Source organism: Hydra vulgaris, chromosome 07, assembly GCF_038396675.1.
Source record: "Hydra vulgaris chromosome 07, alternate assembly HydraT2T_AEP".
NCBI lineage: Eukaryota > Metazoa > Cnidaria > Hydrozoa > Anthoathecata > Hydridae > Hydra > Hydra vulgaris.
Genome location: NC_088926.1, coordinates 39,953,016 through 39,980,284, shown reverse-complemented (window position 1 = coordinate 39,980,284; position 27,269 = coordinate 39,953,016). Strand labels below are relative to the sequence as shown.

The 27,269-nt window shown below is 29.0% G+C and overlaps 2 protein-coding genes and 1 long non-coding RNA gene across 3 annotated transcripts; 2 read left to right on the top strand and 1 right to left on the bottom strand.

The window, feature by feature from the left end:
- Positions 1–3,197: 3,197 nt before the first annotated feature.
- On the top strand, positions 3,198–4,585 carry LOC136082477 (uncharacterized). Its single transcript, XM_065801860.1, has 3 exons — positions 3,198–3,512; positions 3,637–3,751; positions 4,216–4,585. The coding sequence occupies exons 1-3, from the start codon at positions 3,308–3,310 to the stop codon at positions 4,568–4,570; spliced, it is 675 nt and encodes a 224-aa protein (XP_065657932.1). The 5' UTR covers positions 3,198–3,307; the 3' UTR covers positions 4,571–4,585.
- A 1,329-nt stretch (positions 4,586–5,914) lies between these two features.
- On the top strand, positions 5,915–11,034 carry LOC136082476 (uncharacterized). Its single transcript, XM_065801859.1, has 6 exons — positions 5,915–6,229; positions 9,022–9,287; positions 9,642–9,911; positions 10,065–10,270; positions 10,539–10,698; positions 10,850–11,034. The coding sequence occupies exons 1-6, from the start codon at positions 6,168–6,170 to the stop codon at positions 10,981–10,983; spliced, it is 1,098 nt and encodes a 365-aa protein (XP_065657931.1). The 5' UTR covers positions 5,915–6,167; the 3' UTR covers positions 10,984–11,034.
- Positions 11,035–13,374: 2,340 nt separating this feature from the next.
- On the bottom strand, positions 13,375–26,357 carry LOC136082478 (uncharacterized). The gene is made up of 4 exons (XR_010639717.1): positions 26,022–26,357; positions 25,574–25,799; positions 22,012–22,138; positions 13,375–15,065 (listed from the first exon to the last, which is right to left on the bottom strand). It is a non-coding gene; the product is annotated as an uncharacterized LOC136082478 (long non-coding RNA).
- Positions 26,358–27,269: the final 912 nt, after the last annotated feature.

Below are 27,269 nucleotides of genomic sequence, written 5' to 3'. Positions count from 1 at the left end.
GTTGCTGTTCATATCAAAATTTAAACTTCACTTTAAAGTTGCTTGTATTTGAGTTCATTAAAATAAAAAAGTATAAATATACAAGATAGATATAAATTATATTTAACTTATTTTGTTTTTGGTTTGAAAATTGTTATGACATTGGATATACGAGTTGTATTTTTGTGCACACACTATGAGTATTTAGTGTACAGTTAATTGCAAATAACTAGTTCAAGCCTGCTATAGTCTTTGCTGCATTTTGCTGCAAATTGCTGCATACAGCCTCTATGATTCCCCTGAGTGCCCTGTATTACAGGGCACTCAGGGGAATCTTTTTTAAAATTTAGAAGTTAGAGGGAATACCTAAAATTCAGGACATTTTTAAAAAAAAACTTTGAAATCAGGGAAAAATTAGGGAATATTATTTAATTTTATATTTTGAACCGAAAAATTTATTTTAAATATTTTTTTGTCTGATAGATTTCTTTTCTAATTTCCTTTTCAGTCCTAAATCAGTGGTTTTACTGCGTTCGTAATATGCATCATCTTATATAGAATGTTGATAATTGCATAATGACCACAGATAAAAAAATTCTATCTAATTGCATCAAAAAAATTTATTAAATTTAAGCATTTTATGTATTTTTTTTGGGAAAATTATTGATTTGGGAAAATTAAAAAACTTTAATATTTTATAAGATATCACAATGGCGTTCAGTATTCGAACTATACAAAGGAAAGCTAAAAGAGCGTTTGATTCGGTAATGTTGAATCTCAACGACACAACTAATAGTAAAGATTCAGCCGATTTTCAAGAACCAGCAATATTGCCTACTATGGAAATGTAATTGCCTGAAATTGCAAATACTATTATTGAGAAATTCGATCAAGAAATATACATGGATACTATACCTGATTTACCAATAAATGGTGACTGCTGCATTCCACATGATTACGAAAGTGACTTAAATGAAAGATCTGACTCAGATAGTGAGGCAAGTGAGTGTGAAAATGATTTATATAAATATAGTGAATTTGACATTAACAGTAGCTTACGTGACTGGGCTACTTCATTCAACATTTCTCATGCAGCTGTAACATCACTACTTCATATTTTGTGGCAAGCCGGTTTATCAGTACCAAAGGATTCCAGAACTCTGTTAAAAACACCTAAAAGTACACAGATTAAGCAGATTCCTGGCGGAGACTATTACCATTTTGGTATTGAAAATGGAGTAGTCACATCTTTAAGAAAAAAAATCAATGTCACTCATTTTGAAATCAAGAAATTGTCTCTTAATATAAATATTGATGGTTTGCCGCTATTTCGCAGCTCACGTATGCAATTATGGCCAATATTAGGCAGTATTGTTGAATTACCAAAAGCAGATGTTTTTATCATTGGCTTATATGCTGGATCATCAAAGCCTTTATGTATCAATACATTTTTAAATGATTTTATCATTGAAATGAAACATTTATTTCAAAATGGTGTGAGATATTTAGATCAAGTGTATCTTATTGGGGTGAATGCAATTATTTGTGATGCACCAGCACGATCATATTTAAAGTGTATTAAGGGGCATGGAGGTTATAATGCATGTGAGCGTTGTGCAGAGGAAGGCACTTACTTGGACCATAAAATGATCTATCTAAATTTGCATGCTTCTCTTAGAACCGATAATGACTTTGTTAAGCAAAAAGATGAGGACCACCATTTACCCGATGTACGGTCACCATTGCTAGAACTTAATATTGGTTTAGTTTCATTAAATTTCCACTTGACTATATGCACCTTACTTGTTTAGGCATAGTTAGGAGAATTATTAGCCTCTGGGCGAAAGGGGATTTGCATTATAGGTTGCCATCAAAAATACTACAGAATATATCTGCAAACTTAATTATGTTGAGGAGCCACATGCCTCGTGAATTTGCCAGGCGACCACGATCAATTCTGGAATACAAACAGTGGAAAGCAACTGAGCTGCGTCAATTTATGTTATATTTGGGAGCAGTTGTTCTTCGTGATGCTATTCCCATTATTATGTACCGTAACTTTCTAACATTTTCTGTTGCAATGATATGTTTACTGCGACCTGAATATGCAAACAGTTTGCAGTACTGTGACTATGCAGAGAAATTGTTGCTCCTGTTTGTTAACGATTTTGAAATTATATATGGTACAAACCAGCTCATGTATAATGTACACTCTGTCATTCATTTGCCACAAGATTGTAGAAACTTTGGAGCACTAGATAGAATATCATCATTTCCCTTTGAAAATTTTTTGGGTCAAATAAAAAAAATATTGAGAAGGCCTCAGAATCCAATTGCTCAAATAATGAGACGTTATTATGAAAAAGACTGTATTTTCTTGGATGCAGAAAATACTAGCACTATTCAACAAAATATGCCTTCAAAAGAACATTATACTGGTCCTGTACCACAAAACTTCTCTCAAGAAAGTTTTCAACAATATAAACATTTGAAAACAGATCATATTTTTATTTCATCAACAGTTGGCAACAATTGCATTGAAATTCTAGGGAAGCTATCAATTGTCAGAAATATAGTGCAAACATCAAAAAATGATACATTCATTATTTACAACGAATTCATTCATTTGGAACCATTTTTTATTTATCCATTAGATTCTACTCATTTAGAAATATTTTTAGCTGCTCATTTATCCACAGATCTAAAGTTTGTACTGTCTGAGAAGATTGGAAAAAAGTTTGTTATTATGCCTTTTGGTGATAACTTTGTTCTTATGCCTTTGTTGCATCAAGAATAAATTTAGTCAATATGACTAATAATTCTAAAAGTCAATATGACTAATAATTCTTATGATAAATAATTCTTGTAGACCAAAAAATTTGTGTTTAATGGCTCTTTAACATGGCTGAATGCATATAAAAAATCTGGCACTGTTTTTTTATTCTTGCAAAGTTCTTTGTAAAATTTATTACATTTTAGAACGTCCTTAATTCAATTAAGTGGCGTAATATTATATAAATCCTCAAAATTTATAATAATCCTAAATAAATTATATTAATTAGTTAAAAAATATCATGTATTTTAATGTAATATCATTGCTGATATAGTATTATTTTTTCTAAATGTGGAATCAGATATAGGATTTAAACCATGGAAAATATTACAACATATTTAATTAAATATTTATTTATTATATTTATATTTATTATAATAAATCTAGTATTTAATATTTATATCCATTAAGTATTACTATATTTCAAATATAGGAAATGACAATTATTTAAATATAGTATCATTTCCTCACTTCCTAATTTCTATTTGCAGCAACATGTCATTTAAGTTTGCTATTGTCGAATTTATAAGTAATCAAAGTGTAGCCACTATCCCTGTATCATGGTTTGTTTCAGAAGAGGAAGAAGAGTGCTTCTTTCCTTCTAAAGTAAGCAGAAATACAATTAAAAAGCTTGTTAGTGATCAATGTGAGTCATTGGTAACTTGGCCAAAGTTTTTTGTTAGAGTTCTGGGAAGAGCAGGTACAATATAATGTTTTTGTAGGCATAATTTATATTCACACAATTTTTTTGATACAAATGATGCAATGAAATTAAAAAAAATGTTGAGCATGAATTAATATCAATTTTTGGCTGTATATTTTAGCAACTTATGAAAGGGCTGAAGAAAAGGTGACAAAAGCCTTGAGTCAATCAGACAATGGCACAACTGACCAAGATGCTCCAGTGCGCAAACAAACCTCAAAGAGGAGTAAACATGGGTAAGAAAACCTTGTTGTTTCCTTATTATTACATACAATCCGTAATTAAATTTCGATTTAATAGATAATTTTCAAACAATGTAACTTATTTGTAATGTGTATATATATATATATATGTAACTCATTTGTACATAAAATATGTAACTCATATTTCAATCATTTTATTAAATTAATATTCAGTTATAGTCAGGTCAGGTTATCCTTACGTAAAGTAAGGTTATCCTGCTATTAGTAACATGTAATCCAGTACAACCTGCTTTATGTTAATGCCATCCTGTTGTAAAACATTGCTTCTACTCTTTTATAATGGCATTTATATGTCACTATGAAAAACCATCCAAACCACACAAGTGTTTAAAAATGGATATAAAACTTACCCAAACAAAAAACAAAATTAAATACTAATACCAGTTTCCGTTGGATGGCCTATTTCTCGACTATATATAATATTTTTACACTTTCAGGCGTTTCATTACTTCAAAGCGAATTTCTTCAGATTCTGATACTGACAATGAAGAATATCCTAGAAAAAAGTCAAATTTGCTGCAACCTCCCAGTCCACCTCCAAGAATAAATTCTAATGTTCAATATAATCCTTCCAGTTCTACATCTGTTCAATCATTACAAATCACTCCTTGTTGTCCGCCTTGTACAACAAATTCTCCTGTTGGTTTTTCTGTTGGACACGTTTCACCAGTTATCTGCAGTACGCCTACTACTAGCTCAACCAGTCAGCATACACCATTGACTGCTAATGACACAACTCTTGTTTCTGTAGCTGAAGTTGTACCTGATATTGGCCAAAATATCCAAGGTTAGTATAACATTAGATGTATTGTAAAGCCTAATTTAATTAAGTTTCTTGGTTGTAGTCTTATTATCTACTAAATTATCTATTAATTTTATTTCTGCATATTTTATAATGTATTCAATTAAATAAATGTAAAACAGCTGATCTGTGCACCTTGCTTACTGATGTGCCGAGCTCTTCGTCACTATCAGCAATGAATTTTCATTCAGGAGGTTAGCGTATTTTATATTATTTATAGTATACGATTACGTTCATGCCAAAATAAACTTAATAAATTATTGTTATCATACAAATTTTTGCACACACAACTTTCATCAATTTTGTCAAAGGGAAGCAAGATTTAATGCAAATAGTTCCTTCTGCAGTAACTGCATAATTGTTATGTATATGACACTGATTTTGTTTACAATTTTTGTTGACGATAACACCTTAGTGTTTGCTTATACAATTTTTAATTATATCAGAATTAGTAGTGTGTAGCGTTAACAGCAGTAATCAATTTTTTAAAATGCTTAGTTATTCTGTTTTATAGACTCGAATTTGAGACCTTATCTCGAAGCAATTTTAAAAACTGTACAAGAAATAAAAGTTACCCAAACTATTCATGGAAATATTTTAAATGCTTTAGTGCAACAAAAAAATGTGGTAAGCCAAGCGTCACAACTTCCCCGTGGCATTATTCCTATAAAAGAACTCCACGACTTCCAGCTATTAAACAATAAGCTCAAAACAGACTACAACATTTCTAAAGCTCTGGTTAGAGAACAGTTTATATTTAAATTACATTATATAATTTAAGCAGTTTTTATGAAAGAAGTGCTATTTGTGTGTTTTTGAAATAATTGTAAACTTTATTACCAAAGTAGATCTAGTTAAACAATTTGTACAATTAAATGCTTTTAATAAATATAACTCTACAATGCAATCAAACAATTTTGTTTAATTAATTAGAAAGACCTAGTATGAAATAAATTTTTATTTATAAATTTTAGTAAATGTTAAAATGCATGGTAACTTTGAAATAGGTTTCTCATTTGAGCAGTCTTGGAGGACGGAAAGTTTTTGAAGCAGTAGCAAGGATGATGAAAGCAGTTATGCCAGATAACATAGCTCTCCAATTTAATTATAGTGGAACCAACAATAAAAAAGGAATAAAGGGAACTGAATTTTTCAATATATTTTGCAGTACGTATGAAATTGTATTTTGTAATTGTTGTTGTTTATTATTGTAACAATATTTTTTATAGCCCAAATAGGTTTTGAGCCAAAATAATTTCTTAGTTATGAAAATTAAAGATGCAAATATATTTGCATCATAGTAGTACTGCCCAGCGGGCACAGGACGTCCAAGGACGTCCATAGGACGTACTAAGTTCGTCCGTTCGTCCACGTCTAAAACGGACCTATTTAGACGTCCATAGGACGTCCAATGTTCGTCCGTTCGTCCAAGTCTAAAACAGACCTATTAAGACGAAACGGGTCGATTCTGATCCGGCCGAACGAACTATTTTATTTCAACCCACGTGTGTTTAAAGTAAAGTGATTCTCTTTAAAACTGAGATCATCTCCAAGTGGTGTTATTAAATTTTGCATTTATATATTATAATGGATTCGAAGCTTAGATTAACAAAAAGAAAAAATGTTTCTATCGATAAGAAAATACAAAGGTACGAGTGGGTTTTAATGTATTTTATATTTCAAGTAAATTTTTTTTTTGGTATTCAAATATATAATATACATTTAAATATAGTTATATATACTAAATATATAAAAATATTGTTAAAATTTATGCATGTATCTAATTATAAATATACACTGCAGTGTATATAAATGTGTGTATAAATGTATATATATATATATATATATATATATATATATATATATATATTATATATATATATATATATATATATATATATATATATATATATATATATATATATATATATATATATTTATTTAATATATATATATATATTAATATTATATATATTAAATATATATAAATATATATATACTTATATATATGTATATATATATATATATTAAATATATATAAATATATATTTATATATATATATATAATATATATATATATATATTTAATATAAATATATATATAAATTTGTTTTGAAACTTAACACTTAAATAATTATATTGTTATAGCCATATATAACATAAAAAATATAAAACTTAGTAAGATGCAGCCATATAGTTGCTTTTTACCTATTTATAATTTTTGTATAAGTTAAATTAATAGATTATTTAAATTTAGTAGAAAGCGACTTGCAGACTGGCGAAATTCTAGAAAAGCTGTCTGTGAATTTTCCTAATCTTTTATTCTAAAGGAAGATTTAAAAAGTTCAGATTCTGAAGATTTAGAGAGTGCAGATAGTGACTCTGTATGTAATTTTGCTGCAGAAAATGTTGTGTATCCGAGTTTAACTAGTGCCTTAAGGCCAACATTTAGTAACACGATACTACAAAAATATGTTTTTTCTTCTGATTCAATTATTAAAAATCAGATAGAGAGATTCACATATTAAAGATGGTGATCAGGAAGAAATGTATGTCTTTAACAATAGTGATATTGAAGAAGAGCCATTTGAAACAAATATTTTTCAAAATGAAATAAAAAACTGGAGTTTAAAACACAACTGCACAAGGCAATGTACCAATGATTTATTGACAATTTTAAATCGTCATGGGCACCAGGAAATGCCAAAAGATGCAAGGACACTTTTGTGTACAAGAAGAGTTGTGAAAACAGCATCTTTAAAAAATGGAAATACTTCAACTCCACTAAAATTAATCTTATATGTAATGTAGATGGTCTACCACTCTTTGAATCCAGTGTCTACCAAGTTTGGCCTAAACTTTGTCAATTTGGACATTTTAAACCATTTGTTGTTGGATTGTATGGCGGTGAAATAAAGCCACGTGCTTCAGAATTATTAGCAGATTTTGCAGAAGAGTTAAAAACTTTCAAACAGCCAGAAGAAATATTAGGTAAGATATTTAATATTTCTTTGTTTGCAATAACATGTGATGCTCCTGCTAGGGCACTATTAAAAGGCACAGTTGAACATTCAGGATACTATGCATGTGAGAGATGCAATTTGCGTGGTTTTTATGTTCATGGTCGTATTGTTTATGATAAAAGTCACGAAACAATTGCAAATAGAAACAATGCTGATTTAAAGTCGGATTATACTCTCAACAAGATAAAGATGGTCGGTGCCATCATCATACACGAACTCCACTGTTTGACATTGAAGGTTTAGACATGATTCAGGATTTTGCTCTAGACTATATGCACTTAGTTAATTTAGGTGTTATGAGACGTATGTTATACTACTACAAAGGTACATATTCCCAAATATTTGATGGTCGTTTATCAACACCTTATTTAAAAGAGATTTCTCATTTACTCACTAATTTAAATGGGAAGTTGCCATCAGATTTTGTGCGTCAAACAAGATCTTTAGAAGATGTCAATAGATGGAAAGCCACAGAACTAAGAACTTTTTTACTACATGTGGGTATCGTTGTTTTAAAGGATATTCTCAATCCTAGGATGTATAAACATTTTCTCAGCTTATCTTTAGCAATCCGCATGTTGTGTGAGGAGAATAATGATGTTAGGAGAACATATTTGAGCCATGCAAAAAAACTCTTGGAGTATTTTGTGTCAAACGCTCATGAACATTTTGGTGACACATTTTGTGTCTACAATGTTCATTGTCTTCTGCATATAACAGATGATGTTGAACATTTTGAAAGTAGTTTGGATGAGATTTCTTGCTTCCAGTTTGAGAATTTTTTGCAACAATTAAAAAGATTAGCACGAGGTAAACAAAATCCTTTAGTAGAACTTGCAAAACGCTTAAGCGAACATAAATTAGATGATCCACGTAAAGAAAAATTAATAACTAAAATTGATGTTTCTAAAAATGCTTGTTTCATGACGAAATATTTTGTTGTTTTTGTTAAAAACATTTTACCAAACGATCAATTAGTTTGTGAAATCTACAAAAAGAATCGTTTAAACAATTTCTTTGACAGCTTTGTAGAATCTAAGATACTTAATATATACTATATCAAAAACAAAAATTGTAGTCTAGCAATGCAAACAATTAACATGCATGACTTACTTAGAAAATGTGTGTGTATTCCATATAAAAATAACAAAGTTGTAATATCTTTATTAAATAATGTGAATTTTTGAAATTGCATATTTTTTTGTTTTTTATGTATTTATTGAAGGTTTATACATTTTTTAACTATGAAGCTAATTTCTAGAATCATATATGTTTTACAAAAACATAAAATTTATCCTCAAAACAATTCAAAATATACAAGAGTTACAATTTTGCATTGATATATTGTACATAATAAATAGTAAGTTTAATTGTTATGACTTATTTGCTATTTAGTTTATAATTATCTAAAATTGTAGGTTGTACAGTACTGTTGCAATTAAAGAAGATGGTATTGACACTAAGACAGTAGTACCTACTCACTGGGTTAATGCAGAAGAAAGTATAGTATACTATCCTCCACGAGGAAAAAAAACTGTGGGTGTTTATTTATCTGAATGGGCTAGTCCAGAACCTGGCTGGCAAGAGTTTATGTTGTTAGAATTTATTTTGGAGTGTGGAAGTTATGAAACATGTCAGGCAATGTTAAACTTTTTAACTGAAGATGAAAATGATGATCGTCCTGGTAAGTGTATCTATTGGTTCATTTAAAAACTGTTTGCATTTTTTTTTTGTCAGATGATATACTGTTATATATTTTGTAATAAAGTTAATATTTTCAGAAACTTGCTTGTGTAGTTTCTTTGTTCAGCAAGGTTATTTTTTCACAGTTATAGGCTTGAGATAAGGTTTTAACAAAAATTACACAATAGTTACCCCTGGACCTTGAAGAAATTAGTATAATAAGAAGAAAAAATTGATAAAATAAGACCAATGCAATTTATGATAATAATGTATATAGAGCTTTAATATGTTGGGTATTTAATTGGTGTGTTCTGGGATTATTTAATTTTTTATTCTATTTTTTTTGATTTTATAGTTTCAAATATACTCAACCCAAAGGAACGAGTTCCAAGTCCAAATTTGAATGTTTTAAAGTGCACACCATCTGGTTCTTCATCACCAATTCAAATGGGTGTGCCACTTATATCTCCATGGAAAAAAAGTAAAGTGGGCTGTGTAATACAGCCAAGACCAAATGAAGATTTCCAACGATCATTGGATTTAGAATCGTACCACTTTAACAAAAATCCAACATCTTTCAAGATAGGTGATGGTGGTGTTTCATTTAAGGAAATGACAAATAAACGTAAGTTTTTGCATGGTATTAAGGTTTGTGATGATCTTTATTTCTCTGCTCTTATAATCTTTCTCTTTTAAAATTTTAAAAGCTAATTTTACCTCTAGTTTTATAAATGTTTTTTCCTGTTGGCTTCAATACAAATAAAGAATTTATATTTAGAGTTTCAGTATGCCATGCTAATAAAACTAGAATTGTTGCAGCAAAATCAAATTAAAATTATGGAGCGATTGGACAACATGGAAACACAACCAAAAAGTGGTGCTACTGATGTGGGTGTCATAATTACAATCCCACATAAAGATATTAAGTGTTTTAATGAAGAAGAGGAAATTCTCAGAGCAAGTTCTAGTGCTATGAAAAACAAGGTATAAACATTAAACTTTTCAGGAGTATATTCTATTATACTATTAAAACAGGTGATGACCACAAATAACATACAACAAAGTTGTATGTTATTTGTGGTCAACTCTAATGAAACAGGAATCTATTATGTTCCTGATGATTATTCAAGTAATGTTTCTTGTAACGTTAGTATATCGTGTTTGTGAAAATGTAAAGGTGCAATATAAAATTTAACTTTTACGATATTAGATTTTAGAACTTATTAGATTTAATAATTTAACAATTTCTCAGATCACTCAAATCAAAGCCATTGTTGGTGCAACAGCACGCAAAACTGTCAAAAATGTTTTAAACCAGTTAATGGTGCCACAAGTCCAAAACTTATTTAGTAAAGATGGATTGAAGGGCAAGCTTAAGTTTACAGCTACGCAACATTACAAGTGTATTAAAGGTTAAGCAATGATTGTATTATGCATTCCTAAGTTGAATTAAAAAAAAAAGTTATTTTTATATTTACATATAAAAATAAAAAATTGTTTATATAAAAACCATTTCTTTGTTCAGAAGACTAACAATTGTAATTTACTTATTTGTTTGTTTAGAAGGCTTAGTATCTGAAAGAACCGGTTATGATGCCGCAACTATCGAAGCCCTTGTTGGCGATTTATTGAAGCGGGCGTTGCCGAAAGTAAAAATAGTTAACGATGCTGACGTTCACGAAGAAGAAGCAACTTAAAATTGTTGCTTTGTAAATTTATTACTTTTGAAAGTAAATGCTTTTTACATATTTCAGTTGTTTTTATTTTAGCACACCTTTTTATAAGCATTTGAAATTCTGATCAAAGTTTTTAAAATAATATTTATACTCTGTCACAGATGTAATTCTACCTAGACACACAGATATATCTAATTAGACTATCTAGTTAGACATATTTTGAAAAATATTTTAGACGTCCATGGACGTCTAAAATATTAGAAATTATAGACATAGTTGTCCAAAATGGACGGGCGAATGCCGTTTCATTTAGTCGTCTATAGGACGTCTTATGGACGTCTAAAATGGACTTCCGTTCGTCCAATTTTAGACGTCCATGGACGTCAATAGACGTCCGAAATGGGCGGACGAGTGCCGTTTCATTTAGTCGTCCATAGGACGTCTTATGGACGTCCAAAATGGACGTCCGTTCGTCCAATATCGGACGTCCATGGACGTCTTATGGACGTCCGCGTGCCCTCTGGGTGTAGACTACTATAAGATTAGTCTACATTTAATTAATGGTACTATTTCAAGTGTTTTGTGTTGTTGTGTTAAATTTTTCTATTTAATAATAAATAATAATATTGCATCACTATAATATGAGGTGATAAGTCTATGACCTAGATTTTTTCTCTTTTGTAATTTTATATCAAGGAAATAGCAAGTGTTTTAGTAACTATAACCTTTTTTAGGTGCTGTTCACCAAAATGTGCTAACTTCAAGTGCAACTGTGAAAGATATAGAGATAGCTATAGGCAAATGGTTAACTGGGGCGCGAGATCGGGGTGGCAAACGAGCGGAAAGAGCCAAAAGAACAAATGAAACGAGGCTACGTCAAGAGGGAGAGACAACCTGAAAGCAGGAAGTGATCATAATATAAATTCATGTATCAATCCAAATTTGTTGCCTGCTATGTACAATTTTTTGCTATGTTATTACTTGATGTACATATCTCTTTTTTTGAATATTTCTATAACTGGTGTTTCTTGTTAAGTTTAAAAACATTTCTATTTACATTATATACTTGAATTTAATTTGTTTTTGTTATAAACAAATTCCTGGTAATACTGCAACATTTTGTGATATTTAGATCAACGGTATATACATTTTTGCAATTTTTTGTTTGACTTAACTCAAATATTTTATGCATTTTTAGAACGATTATTGCTTCACTTGTATAATATGCATTTTCCAATTTTGTTTGAGGTGTTTATAATGTTGTATTTTACTTAGTGTTCATAATAATTATATTGGCAGTATAGTTTAATTATGCAAAATGTAAAGGTTCTTTAAAATATGTTAAAGATACGACCTGCAAAATTGATCACTTATTTTTGTGTTTCGGTGTTGCAGTATGTTTTTCGGGCGCCTAAAAAGTAATCCGACCTGTGAAAATTGTAGCCTAATCTAATACTAGATTAGGCTACAATTTTCACAGGTACACACAGGTTTCACGCGTAGCAGCGTGTTTTTTCTGTTCTTTAAAATGTTGAAATTTTATAATTGGTTTTTGAATAGTTTTCATATAATTTGAATACGTCCTGCATAATTAATCTAAATCACATTGCAAAAAATAAATCCTGGTAAAATTATAGATTAATTTTAATCGATTTTAGATAATCTAAAACTTAATTAACACTTAAGTGTTGCTTAAGTTGTTGTTTTTTTCACTGCTTTAAAACAATTAAAAAACAAACCTAGAATTCTGTCGCTGGGCGTGAATTGGGGCCCAAGCGGGCAGCCCATATGGACTGCTCACTTGGGCCCCAATTCACACCCAGCGACAATTTTCCTTGGGCGGGATGTGGGCAACCCATATGGGCCCCATAGAGCTGCCCACTTGGGCCCCATGTGGGGCCTAATTGGACATGCTGGCTGGGTAGTAATCCAAGGAGATGATATTTCTTTATCGCTTAAAACTAGTTTAATTAAAGGAAAATTGGAATCATACACTTGGTGAAAAGTTTTGAAAAAATTGTCGTAGATAAAGTTGATATTATCATTAAAGATAATATAACCCCAATCTACAAGTGATAATTGTTCTCTGAAAGAATTTAAATTATTATTATTGATGAGCCGTTTTTTTATAAAAACTTTTCCTTGCTTTTCTTTTTTTAAATTAACACATATAGAAAAAAAAATCGGGAAGTGATCGGAAACATCGGTTTTTACAATTCCTTTTTTTAGCGACTAATTAAAAAAATCGGTTGTTAAAACGTTATCAATTAATGATGATGAATGACTTGTGATTCTAGTCGGGCGATTAATTAAAGGTATTGTTCCAGTTTCAAATAAACCATTAAAAATTTTCTTGAACTTTGATTTTCATAATAATCAAAGGAGTTTATGTTGAAATCCCCTATCAAGTAATTTTTTTTCTTTTCAAGATCAGTTTGCTTTATTATGTTTTTTAGTAAAATTTTGCCAAAGTTTTTAATTCTTCCAGCTGGTGGCCTGTAACAACAGCTTATTAGTATATTTTTGAACGCTTATTGATAAGTTCTATTGTTAAAATCTCTTTGTTTTTGTCAGAAACACACATTTCGCTTCGAACTTTATACAGAAGGTTATTTTTAACAAAAAATAAAACTCCTCCTCCTCGCTTATTAGTACTTCCTTCTAAAATTACTGGATCAAAACCTGGGAGATAGAGATTTAAATTATTTTTAAAATCTGCTTGTAAACTCCAAGTTTCAGTTAAACAAATTAAATTAAAAGAACTTTCCGCTTCGCTAATAAAATTTAATAAGTTTTCAAAAATCTTTTTTAAGCTACTTATATTAATGTGGACTGCATTAAGATAATCACTTTTATTATCGCCTTTTAAATATGTGCTCACGTTACTAGGATAAAAATAAGAGGTTTCATATTCAGGAGAATTAATTTCATTAAAATAATTAATATTCGGATCGGATTCGTCGTCTAACTCTAATCTATACGTTTTAAATAAATTAACTTTTTTTTCAAAATCATTATTAGCTGTTTCCATTTTCGCTATAATTTAGACTTAGCAATAGATAATAGTATGCGACAATTCGAAAATCTTTTAGGAAGACTTAGTGATCAACTTATTGTAGACCATAAAAAATAAAAAAAAATTTAAAAAGATAAGATATTACTTTTTTTGGAATTCCAATCCTGTACAATAAGTTTGTCGTATGAAATGTACGCGTATTTGCCAGCTTGTCTTTCTACTTTCATTTTTTCACGTAGTGTCTTTCGTATGACATTCGTTTCGTTACAATAATCTTCATATATGAAAATATTTTTACCTTTTAATTTAGAAGAGTTGTTGAGAATTTCAGTTTTTTCTTTAAAATCCAGAAGTTTTAGGATTATTGTTCTATGTTTGTTGTGAACAACTTTCTTTTACCTTTTTTTCACATTCAGTCCAGCTTTCATTGTCATTTTCAGGGACACCATCAATTCTTAGATTATTACGCCTTGACCTATCCTCAATCTCTCTGAGTTTGTTATTTATTTTTATAAGTTCAAGGTTGTTATTTTGTACTTTGATGTTTGCCAGATTTTCTTTTGCGAGACAATTAATGGCGGTTTTTATTTTTTTATTGAAAAGATCTTCATGAAAATTTAAACTTTCTTTGATTTCTTCTACTTCCTTTGCAATTGATGCTATTTTGGTTGAGTTTTGAAGGATGTTAAGTTCAACTCTGTCTAATCGATCATTTAATATTTTTGTGTTAGAACTAACTATGTTGATAAATGTATTTTCTTGTTGTTTCAGCATTTCTTCCGTCTCGATCTTAAACTTCATAAACATTTCCGTTATCAATTTTTTAACTTCAACAAGTGTGATAGACATGTTTAATAAGTATAAATTATTATAATATAAATATCTATTAATACTATTAACGATTTTTTATTTTATTTTCTTAAAGCAGCGAAAAAAGCATGCGTTCACTTCAGCGTTCTATTTTTAACTCTTCTTTCTATTTTTAACTCTTCTTTCTCAGCGTTCTATTCTTAACCATATGAAGACTTTATGATATTTAGAAAACTGAATAAGGGCCCACAGGGTCCACAGGTCCCAACATAGATTTCTAAAATAAAACTACATAAAATTATTAACTAAAAGATAAGTATTCAGTTTTAAAGAATACCTGAAAGTTTTATCTTTTATATTTAACTTTTAAGTAAGATTTATCTTATTGAGATTATTTATTTTTAGCCGTGCTTTTTTAAAAATAGTTGGTAATTTAAACTTGCAACAATAAATCTTGAAACTTTTACAAAAAAAAAACAACCTCACAAAGTAAGTTCTTATATGTTATCTGTCAAGTCACAATTTTGAAATACTTTGAAATAAATAAATAGAGTACATTACACATTAATACGTAGTAAGTGTTTTTTTTTTATCAGTTACAGTATGACTATATTAAAACTAAGTTCTTTGGAATTCACTCTCTTTTTTCTTGTTTTCCTGACTCATATAACTTGCAATCTTTTAAGTTGTAAACCATTATATTTCTTTATAAACTTTGTCTTTTCTCTTCCAGTAAGTTCCAATTCTAATAGTTAGTCTAAGATGTAAAAAAAAATTAAAATGTGGCTAATTGAGTCTTTTAAATCAAAGGATAGTACTTATCAATACTGAGATCACATGAAAGTACAGTTGACTTTAAATTAGGTTGACAATGATCAAGCAAATCTGGTGAATTTAGCTTGTGGTAAGATTCAGTTGATTGAAGGTTGCTACAAAGACCACAAAGTTTTTTGAAAGATTAAACTTAGATTAGTTAGCTGGTAGGAACAATTTTTTATGCCTAATATTTTAGGTTACTTAAGGTATAATTTAATTTTAAAGGAAACCTCATTCATAGATGGATTCTGCCATCAAAAGCACTGGCTATGCAGTTGTCTTTGTTCTGCTAGTTAGCCTGAAGTTGTAACTCTTTTTAACAACTTTAACTTTGTAACGTAGGGCTTCTTGTGTGGCCTCAACAATGCACACCAAAAGCATTAACAGGGACATAATAGTTATTTTCCATACACAACATTAAACTGTTAATACTCTGATATTTTACAGCTTTTGGTAGAATCAGCCTCTCTATATGTATCATTATAAATAAATTAAAAATTCATAATTAAAAAAAAATGATTACTTGAAAAAAATATGATAATGTTTACATAGCAGATTGAAAATTGTCAGAAGTAAAATAAGAAAATGGAAAATCTCCTTTCCCTAACCCTATTGCTGCTCAATCCAAACCCTCTGTTGATGTAACATTACTTCTTATTATCGTGTTCCTAAATCAGTTGATTTATGTAGTGAATCCTTTGGGCTTCTTGCTTTATTTTTTCACATTATTTAAAATTTCGAGATTACGGCGTTTTATTAAATGCCTTAAATATTTTATTAAAATTATTTAATTTAAGTGAATTCCATAAATTCACGTAAACTTTCTTTGAAGTTTCCAAAAAAGTTTAAGTGTTTTTTGCTAATGATTTGTGAAAAAAAGAAAAATTTAAAAAAAAAAAACAATTTTTTCTCAAATCAATAGCAAAATACACTCAAAGATTTTGGAAAAGTTAAAAGAATTTAAAGTGAGTTTCCGGATTTCAGGAAATCCTAGAAAAAAACTTATCTATGTTCATTTAAAATATTTAAAAAGAGTTTTCACGTTACATTAAATAATTTTCCCTCATAAAGTTTAATTAAGTTTTATTAATTTTAGAAATAGAAAATTTTATTAATTTCAAATAACTTGTCACTCTCAGAGGTTTTGTTAAATCTCTAAAAAAGATTCTGTTTGCCTACCCTGTAACTGCAGAGATTTAAAGAAGCAGTTACTCCACCTCAGCAGTTTTTTTTTGTGTGTGTGTACGTTTATAAGCTGAGTGTACTTTTCAAAATAATTCATGTAGTGAAAAGTACACAAGTAAAACTAACTACTTGTGTTAGTAGAATGTTTCACTTATCCATATTTTTATTTCTCACATAGTATTCTTTCAAGTTGCATGATCTTTCCAATTTAGCCCATTTTCTTTTCGAAAAAATTGGATTATGTCTCAACAATCCCCTTTATTTTTGCCAGCGTTTATAAATTTAATATTTTTTTTCTTGTAAAATAGTTTTCTGAGTGTGGGTAGAAATATTTTTTTATATTAAGTCATCTCCCTTAGATCAAGAATGTCATTATAGAAAAGGAGCCTACTTTAATTATGGTTACAACCCTCTCTCAACTGTATAACTCCAAACATGAATCTTGACGAACAAGGCTGCTACTCGGAGAAACAAGTTGAGTGAGCATTTAGTGTGACTTTTGCTCGCATCATTAAATGCAGGCATCATTACCCATTCTTTAAAGTAACTAAACTCATTATGTCTGGTTAGCATTATGTCTGCTTAGCATTATGTCTGCTTAGCATTATGTCTGCTTAGCATTATGTCTGCTTAGCATTATGTCTGCTTAGCATTATGTCTGCTTAGCAGTTTGCCATTTATGGATTACTTGAACGCAATTAGAAGATAATTACCAATTAAAAGCATTTTATCAGTATTTTATCAATAGCTAGTAAAATATTTAATAAACTTTTATGAACAATACTCTGTTAAATTAAGTAAACTGTAAGAAACAACACTTAACGCTGTAAACATCTTAAAAGTGATATTGTTTTTCCTACATAGACAACATCAATGATAATTCTAGGGAGAATTAAACATTGGTGCTTTCCTCTTTAGTTAAGGATTTTACAAGAGACTTGACAAATATTAACTTAGTTATTTACAAATTGCAGGTGATCACCTCAGATGATCCACATTTTATGTTACCAGAGTAGGTTGGCAAACTCAATTTGTTAGGGTTAGGGTTGGGTTATGTATACTTGTTTTTAGGGTTTAAGTTGGGTCATGTATACCTTAATATTGACCTTGGGATGAGTAAATGACATGCAGTGAAAAACTCTTTTAAAACAGACTTGGATAGGGTTGCTGTTGTCAGGTTTTTACGGAGGAAAAAGAATTATGATTTTTATAGGTATTCTTCTATGCAAAAGCCAGACATTTAGTCTTGACGAGCTGCCTGACCTGATAAATTTTTAATAAACAAGGTCATGGATAAATTGAATGATTTTGATAAATAACTTTGGTTTTTTATAATTTAACAACACTTTTTTTTCTTCTCTGTTTGTTGGGTGCAGTTTCATTTGTTTTTGTTTTGCTCCGGTGGTGTTCCACTTTGTTTTACCTCCACTTGGTTTCAGTTTCATATTTAATTTGTTAAAAGGCCTGAAACATATACCAAATCTTGAGAAAATTTTCATAAGGACAAAAGTTATAAGAAAAGACATTTGTAATTAAACCTTTCGGGAATGAGTTGAACTTTTTTAGATTTTTTTTTTATAGCTCTACATTTTCAATGTTGTTTTTTTTTTCAACTCTATTTTTTTATTTCAAGTTTTAGTTTTGAGTAAGAACTTTATATTATTTAGAGATATCAAGTTAATCAAACAAAAATTTTAACGATTGTTCCAAATAAATTAATTATTTTAGTTGTTTTACTCTTTGTTTGCTTTAAAAATAGGAAAATTTTTTATGTTAATTTTTTATTAAATAATTTCCTTTCGTTAAGTTTTAACATTTTCATTTAAATTTCGACAATTTTTATTAAATATGTGTTTTCATGTTTACTGACATCAGTTGCTTGTTTTATTATTGTTGTTAATCATCAATTTTGTTTATTGTATTACTGGCTTATGTAAATTCATTCCTTATTGGTTGCTTCAAAACAATGTTTTTTTTTACAACGTTCATTTAATAATTTACTAATGAATAACAAAAATTTCTTGTGTTACTAAATGTAATTAGTTGTTTTATTCTTAGTTAAAACCATTAATAAGACCCTATGTCAATGGTTGTATCATTAACTTGTTTGAAAAAAAAAGCAAGAAGAGAGCTTGTTGTCATGGTGCAGTGTTCTTGTTGCTTAAGTTTAGTGTGATAATGCTATTATTTTGAGATTTATTTCAAAAAATGTGTGTTTATTTTTACTGTATTTTTTTAAGGTTTTTTTGTATTAGCCACCTTGACTTTTAAAGTCTTAACACAATAAAATAAAATAAAAAGATGTAAGATGGGTTCACTAAGTATGTTATATTTCCTACATGTACTAAGTATGTTATAGATCCTAGATGTTGCAATATCACAATTGTTTACCCGTCATAACTGTTTAACTTCAAACAATAATTATAAACAACTCTTTACTTTGATAGCTAACCACAAAAAGTCCCATCTGATATGAATGCAATTTTATTGCTTCACATTGATGGTCTTAATATGGAAAGTCTAGATGGACTATCAATTTTGTAGGTGGTTTTAGGGAAATCAATTACTAAAGAGGCATTTTTTATGTTTTCGGCCAGTAATAAATTTATACACAACAGTTATTCCTACAGTGGTCATTGGTCTAAAAGTGTTCTCTACTCTTAATAATTGATTGGTAATTATTTTGAATTAGCTTGCATTTGAATTAGAACTAGTTTAAAAAAACTTATTAAAAGTTATCATTTAAAACCTTTTGACATTTTTTTTTTAATATTTCAAACTCTTTTAAAGTTATTAATGACTTTTTTTTTATCTATTATTTATGTTATACTGCCACAGTTTAGAAATAATAACTCTATAAACATGACAATATATCCTGCTAAAAATGTTGAGCAGATTTCAAGATATGGCAATTCTTAAATTGACTTGGTTTCCTAAAATGACCAGTTTTTTATGATATCCATTCCCTTCCCTTCCCTTTAAACATCCTCCCTTCCAACAAGGCTGCAGGCAATAACAATTAGAGTTGGAAGTTACTGGAAGAGATACGATGAAGAACTTAAAAGATTGCAAATTAAATGAAATCAGGAAAGCAAGATGAAGGAAGCAAATACCAAATGTTCAAGGAAAAAATTAGACGAATAAGAGTTTTTTTTTCAGGAACAGTCACAAAAAAAGGATGAGACTTAATTGAATGACTAGAAACACAAGAATGATTTTTAGTAGATGCAACAATAGACGCTAGCTCTTTAGAGCAGCGCCCATTATAGTATTTGTTGAAAAGAGAAAGAGAAGCAACATTACGACGATGTGATAATGGTTGGAGGTTGGCTGCAAGGGCAAGTCCAACTATGTTTAGAATGCGTTTTTGCACCTTGTCTAAAAGAGAAAGGACATCATCAGAAGATCCACCTCAGATATGTATGTCAGTATGCCACATAAGGGCGGGTTTGAAATTTACAGAGATAAATGATAGAACCCGGAGTAAGAAAGTGCCAAGCTCGATAAAGAGATGCAACTTTACCAGATGATAATTTTGCAACGGATTAGATATATGGTTTCTAAGAAAGATCTGATGTATGAGTTACTCCTAAAAGATGAAGGGTAGATGAATCATCAAGTACATTATCGTTCATAAATACAAGAAAATCTAAATTATTGCGATAAGGATTGACTGAAAATAATTGAGTTTTATCCTAATTAAAGTTCACCAGCAACTAGCGAACTTTAATTCAGATAAAACTCAATCTTTAATTCAACATTTGTAACACTTTTTTGATGCATATACAATAAATGTATTTTAAATGCTGCAATAATAAATTCTTAAAAATTATTAAAATGACATGTTTATATAACTCAGTTTCAGAGCCCAATATTTCAAAACACCCTTTTTCTTTTTTGCTTAAAATATTTTTAGTTACTTTAAAGCTTAAATGTCGCTAAAGATCTAACTGGAAAATAACAGGAACTTTTAAAACAGTAATTTCAAAGATAAATCAATTTTTAATGCCATTAATAAAAAAAATGTTTGCAAATACAGTAAAAATAAACTTACTATAATTTGTAAAGAAGATGAAAAAAGATTGTTAAGAAGCAATAAGTTATTTTGACTGCGTCTTTATTAATTCACTATACTTTTGCTACTTTACTTTAAAAACAGAAATTATGAAAAACAAAAGGAAAAAAAAGGTGGTACTCCTAAGTCCACAAAGTGCACTTAGGAGTACCACCTTTTTTTTCCCACCCACCCTGAGCTAATTACCCCTCTCCCCATTTTAAGACTTCCTTCCCTGCCCCTTTCTTCCTTTCCTATCTCTCCTCATTTAATACATATGGATAAAAGTTCCCATCCAACCACATTGTATTAAGCACCTGAGAGTAACTTAACTGAAATAAAACTGGAAAATCTTTGACCACATTAAATCGTTCTTTTAGTTGTTGCTGACTTTCTTTATCTGTTTCCTTGATAGTTTCAAAATATTCGACATTAAAAATTTATTAAAATTTTACGCGGGATCAATTGAATTATAAAAGTGCTGTCGTAGAGGCTCATTTTTTTTAGTTATCTTGAATAATTTATTTAGAGTTATGTAGTTTCTAAAACAGAAATAAAAAACATTATACATCATTAGTAGATAAATTTAAATGAGGAAGTTTAGAATCATAATCTGACTTTTTCATTTAACGTTTCTAAATATTTTAATAAATTTTAATTACCTAAACAAGTTTCAACTTACAAAATTAATTTTAGTGAATAATAAAAAGTTATTTTTTGTTATTGACAATTAGCCAACAATTGGTTGAGACAATTATTGGTAAAACATATCAATATTTAATAAAGTTGTTTTGTATCACTTTCTGCATTTTATTATTTTATCACTTTCTACATTATACGCGCCACAACATGTTTTATATGATGGGGCATTTATAATTTTTATTATTTTACCATTTAAAATATAAATTTATAAAATTTACAAATTATTTTTATTATATATAGTTTAATTAAATTATTATAAACAAATTATACTAAATTTATACATTTTTTAAAATATAAATTTGAAAAAATAACTCTAAAAGGCTTATATTTTTTATATTTTTACATTATTTTTTATATGCAAATTCATAGTCAAAATGTCATAATCATTAGAATATCATAATATATATGAACAATCTACCTCTATTTGTTTTTTTACCTAAAATATTATTAAGAAAATAGTCCTTACAGCAATAGACGAGGGACTTCCAGTTAGACAGCATTCTGCAATAGTGGTAAGTGTTATTGCTAATTCAGGAGGTAATGTTTATAATATTGCATTACTTTTTCCATTGTGTTTAGAGCTGTTGAGGAAGCTGTAAATAAAAGAAAAAGAAATGATTACAAACATACTGGTCACTTTCAATCAAAATTTATAACCTAATAACCTTTTTATAAACTCTTTTAATCAAAATAAAAATAAGTCTTTTGTTCAGGTGAATTAAATGAGGGAAGATAAGAAAAGGAAGGGAGAGGGGAAAAAATTGGTAATATTAAACAGGAGGGTGAGAATTTTTTATTTTTATTTTTATAAGTGAGTTTATATTTTCTCATTTTTAAGACCTGTACCCGTCTTCAAAATTAGAAAACAATAACTAAAAATAATTTTTTTGTTTTTTAGTTTTGAGATACACTATATAACAAGTAAAACTCTTTGTTCATAACAAGTAAAATTAGGAATACAGAGTACCAAAAGGATTCCGGTTTTATATCTCTATTTCGCCCTGCTCTCGTGTCCATAATTCAGACAAATTATTTCTTATAAATTTGTTTGATAGCTAGTGTAAATTTGTCAGAATATTGATTAATAAAATCAAAGTAATTTTCTGTCAGTAGAAATGGAAAGTTTGCTGCATTCCTAATAGATTTTTGACAAGAAGATACTTGCAACTGTTATTTTGCTAATATTCATTAAAATGATAATTTTTTTATTTAAAATCACGGCAGTCAGATCTTAGGGGCAGGAATATCCTTGAAAAATGAACCCTGCATCCCGCTGGTTGAGGGAAGTTATTAAAGAAAAAAAGTTCTTTAAATTGAATTCAAAGATTTTAATTAGGTTGTAAATTTTATGAAAAAATATTTTGACGCTCAAAAGATACAGCAACATAAAATTTAGGACCCCCTTGTTTTTTGAAGGTTTCAAATATTTTGAAAAATGGTCAAAAAGTGAAAATAAGATGCGGTTTTTACTTCGTTTTTAACGGTCACTATTTATTTAGTTCGTTTTTAATAATAACTTCAACTTAAAACCTCTAAAAATGAGCAGTGTTTTGGAAGTACGATAATGGAGTTTGAAAGAGTGAATTTTTTTCTATAGAAAGGTAAATCGAAAACGGATGTAGAAAAATAAATCAACCTACCTTCAAAACGTTAGTGGCGCAAAAAAAAACACAAATGCATATATAATTTTTTTTTTTTTTTTTGCAGCGTAGAGTTTTTGTGCCGTAGGTGTTGTCTTAACTTATATTTCATAAAAAAAGAATGTTTTTTAAGGTTTATAAATACCTTAAAAGATATTCTTTTTTTACAAAGTACAAATTTTTTTATGAAGTACAAATTTTTACTTTAAAAATTGTTTGGCATGCTTTAGTATGCAAAAAAACTATTACAGTATGATAAAAGGATGTATGTACTTAAGTCATACTAATTTTATAACATACTGAGGTATTATTCAACTGCATTTTCAAACCACTATTTTTAATCGATTATTTTTCATTTTATGTGTTTACAGTATTTGTACGATATAGTACTTTTTTTTATTGTAGATTAACAGTTCCTCTCAGTTTAAAGTTCTGACAAAAACCTTTTTCTTTTACAAAAAGTTTCAGAGAACTATTGTTGAGAAACAGATGTGAATGAGGAATTATTTTCATATTATAGTTATTATCAAACTATGTTACATAGTGATTGCTTAGATATATGTAAAATAGTTTTTTTTGCTTTAATTCGGTGATCATAAAAGGTTCAGGGATTTTAAACATTCTTTTTCATATTTCGGCCGAAATTTCGGCTTCGGTTTTGGCTACGGCTTCACTGAACCGAAATTTCGGTACTTTCGGTTTGGCTCAAATTTCAGTTTCGGTCGATCACTACTGAAAAGTGCACTATTTAATGTAAAAAAAGAAATAGACAAACCTTTATTTGTAATTTCGACTTTTTAATTTATTTCAGACTTAAGCTGAAGCAAAAAACAACTAAAAACAAAAAGTAACAATGTTTTACTTGATATATTGTTGGCTTGACATGTTTAATATGTTAAGGTTTGTGCTTGTGACTTAATATAAGAAAAATAATAAAATTTAATCTCAAAGACAAGGTTCATTGAAATCACTAAATCACTATATGGCAATTTTTATAAATTCTAAGCAGTGAAATAGACCAATGACGCCACTTAGGCAATGAACCTTTTTAATTTAGTCATACATTTCAACTGCTGATGAAAGAGTTGAAGTAGAATGTACCTGACTGGAAGCAGCTGAATTCTCAGAGTCATTGGTAGAGGCCTCTCCAAACAATGTTTCTTTTTCATCCTGACTGGTTAGAAACCATCTTTTGATCTGGATCTTAGGGTAGTTTTGCTGAATGTACAACAATTTATCAACTTGTTCAGGCTGCAACTTGTTCAGGCTGCTTTTATAAAAAACGATTCCACCACCGGCACTAAAGGCTCTTTCTGAAGATGTTAAGGAAGCAAGTACACATAGCCATTTTTTAGCAGCTTGAGCAAGGAGAGGGAATTTGAACATGTTTGCTCTCCAAAATTCCAGCACGTCTACACCAACAACCCCTGGGAGTTTTTGAAATATTTCCCATTCAGTGACAATGTCCGACTTTGAAGGTGGAGCCGGATCAGAATAGGAAGTCATAAGTGCAGGAGCTTCTTCGATTCCAACATTATAGAAAGTATCATCTTCTGAAACATGACATTTGGTTTAGCATGTAACCGTTCATTAAATAATCTTGTTGTGATCCATTCCTGATAAGCATTGGATTGAGTAATCAGTGCCTCATAGGCTTCATCACATTCACCCAGTTTTTTCAGAGCTCTTCCCTTATACAAGGAGTTAAGCAAGTTGGCAACAGATTAAAAAGGGTTTGACAGACAGTGTTCGGAAAACGAACATCCAATTTTACACCAATTCTTGGTGAAACATTTGTGCTGTTGGTGATGCCCCACCAGCCTGGATAAAATCCAGTCATTTGTGCCTCAGTGTGTAAACGTTTGAGATAACGTGGTGAATGCTTACTACTTTCTCAGCAGAGTAACATTCTGAAATCTCAGCAACTCTCCTCAGAATAGACAAAATTTCATCATAAAGATTGCACTCATCTTCTGAAGGAATGACTGGAGCTTGTTTTGTGTCAATTTTTCCAGCAATGCCTTTAATGAAACTGAGGATAAGACGCATTTTTACAATGCTTTCCGACATCATTAAAGTTGAATTTCAGCGTGTTTTCACGGCAGTAATGATTTTTACAAATTTCAACTTATCCTTGCCAACAACATCACTGTCATCAAGCAATAGCTTTGGTTAAAAATTTACTATTATTAAAAACTGATATTAACTATGTTATATGTTTTTACTTTTCAAGTGTTAACATTTTATCAGTTATTAATGATACCTATCATTAGAAAAATTTTGTCACGCAAAGTGTACTGAGAAGTTTAAATTGCGCTTGTATTGTATTAAACTATAAACTAAATTGCTTTAAAAGCTAAAAAGAATGTTAAACTAAAAATTAGTTACCTATTTTTCAATTCTTTTCTTAGACAAAGATGACTTGTGGCATCTTGAATTTAATTCAGTTGCTCTTTAGATTGCTTCCACTGCCAAATTCAAAAGATGTTCAGCACACAAAAGAGATGCATCTACAAAAATGCACTTGTCACATGCCGCCTTCATATTTGCGGCTGAATCATAGACACACACAACGGATAAAACTCCAATATTTCCGGCCAACTCTGAGACATTCCTGAAAGGCAAAGTAATATTAGTTAATTGCTTTTTGATATTTTAAAATACAAATTAATACTTTTGTTGTTATTTGAGATATAAATAAAAGTAATAATTTGTGCCATTAGTTTTAAACTATATGGTGGGTTTTGCTTTTTTGTAACAAAAAGTTAAATAATTCAAACGGTTAACTTAATTTATAGAAATTTTAACCTAATAAAAATAAAATACTAAAGCATACTTATCCAGACAAAGCGCAATGGCTTCAGCTGTATGTTGTCCGGAAAACGGAAAACTCCAATTACAAACATCTTTAACCGAAAGTCTTCACTCACATACCCGCTAAAAAATGAGGCGTTGATTTGATGTTCATTCAATGTTTTTCGTCAACATTGATTCCATATTGATTTTTTGTCCAAAATGTTAGCCACTTATCAACGTTGATTTGGTGTTTACAAAAAACGTTGATCGAATGTTGCTTTTCAACGTTTAATCAACAAACATTTATTCTGGTGATTCAGCACTGATTTTTATAATAGCTGACGGCATTTTGATATCGCTTTTTGATGCATATATCAAAAAAAAATGTATCAACAGTTTACGAAATATATATATATATACATAAATATACATATATATATATATATATATATATATATATATATATATATATATATATATATATATATATATATATATATATATATATATATATATATATATATATATATATATATATATATATATATATATATATATATATATATATATAGATATATATGTATATATATATATATATATATATATATATATATATATATATATACATATATATACCTTTATTTACATACATATATATACATGTGTGTGTGTATATTTAAACAACTTTAAAATATATTCAACAAAATAGAGTGCTCAATGTTCTTAAAAGAACTGAGCAATTATAAATTAGTAGGAAATCACTTAACAAAAGTTTTTTTTATTTAACGCTGTGTTTTATCAATAAAAAGACTCATCAGAAATGCTCTCATCAATAAAGAAACTCTTTTTAATAAAGAAACTTTTATTGATGAACTATAGTGTTAAATTAAAAAGTTTTTGTTAAGTGATTTTCAACTAATTTATAATTTATATGTATATATATTATGTATTTATATATGTGAAATATTTGTATTTAAAATTTATACGTATTGCTCAAACCTTTATTTCTTTTGTAAAAAACAGGCTGTAAATAAAGGGTTTAGCAAAAAAATTATTGATAGAGCAATTCAAAGCTAATTCAAAAGAATAATGAAAGAAAGTAGGCATTGCGTGAAGTAAGAAAGTTTTTTATTGAATTTAACACAAAATTTACATTTTCAAACAATTTATTTAGTGTTTGCAGCATTGTTCATTTTTAAAACTTTTCTTTTTTTTTTGAGTCGTGTTTCTGATTGCCTTAAAAATTTCGAAATGCCTGAATAACATTCGCAAATTTTTGCATTATGAT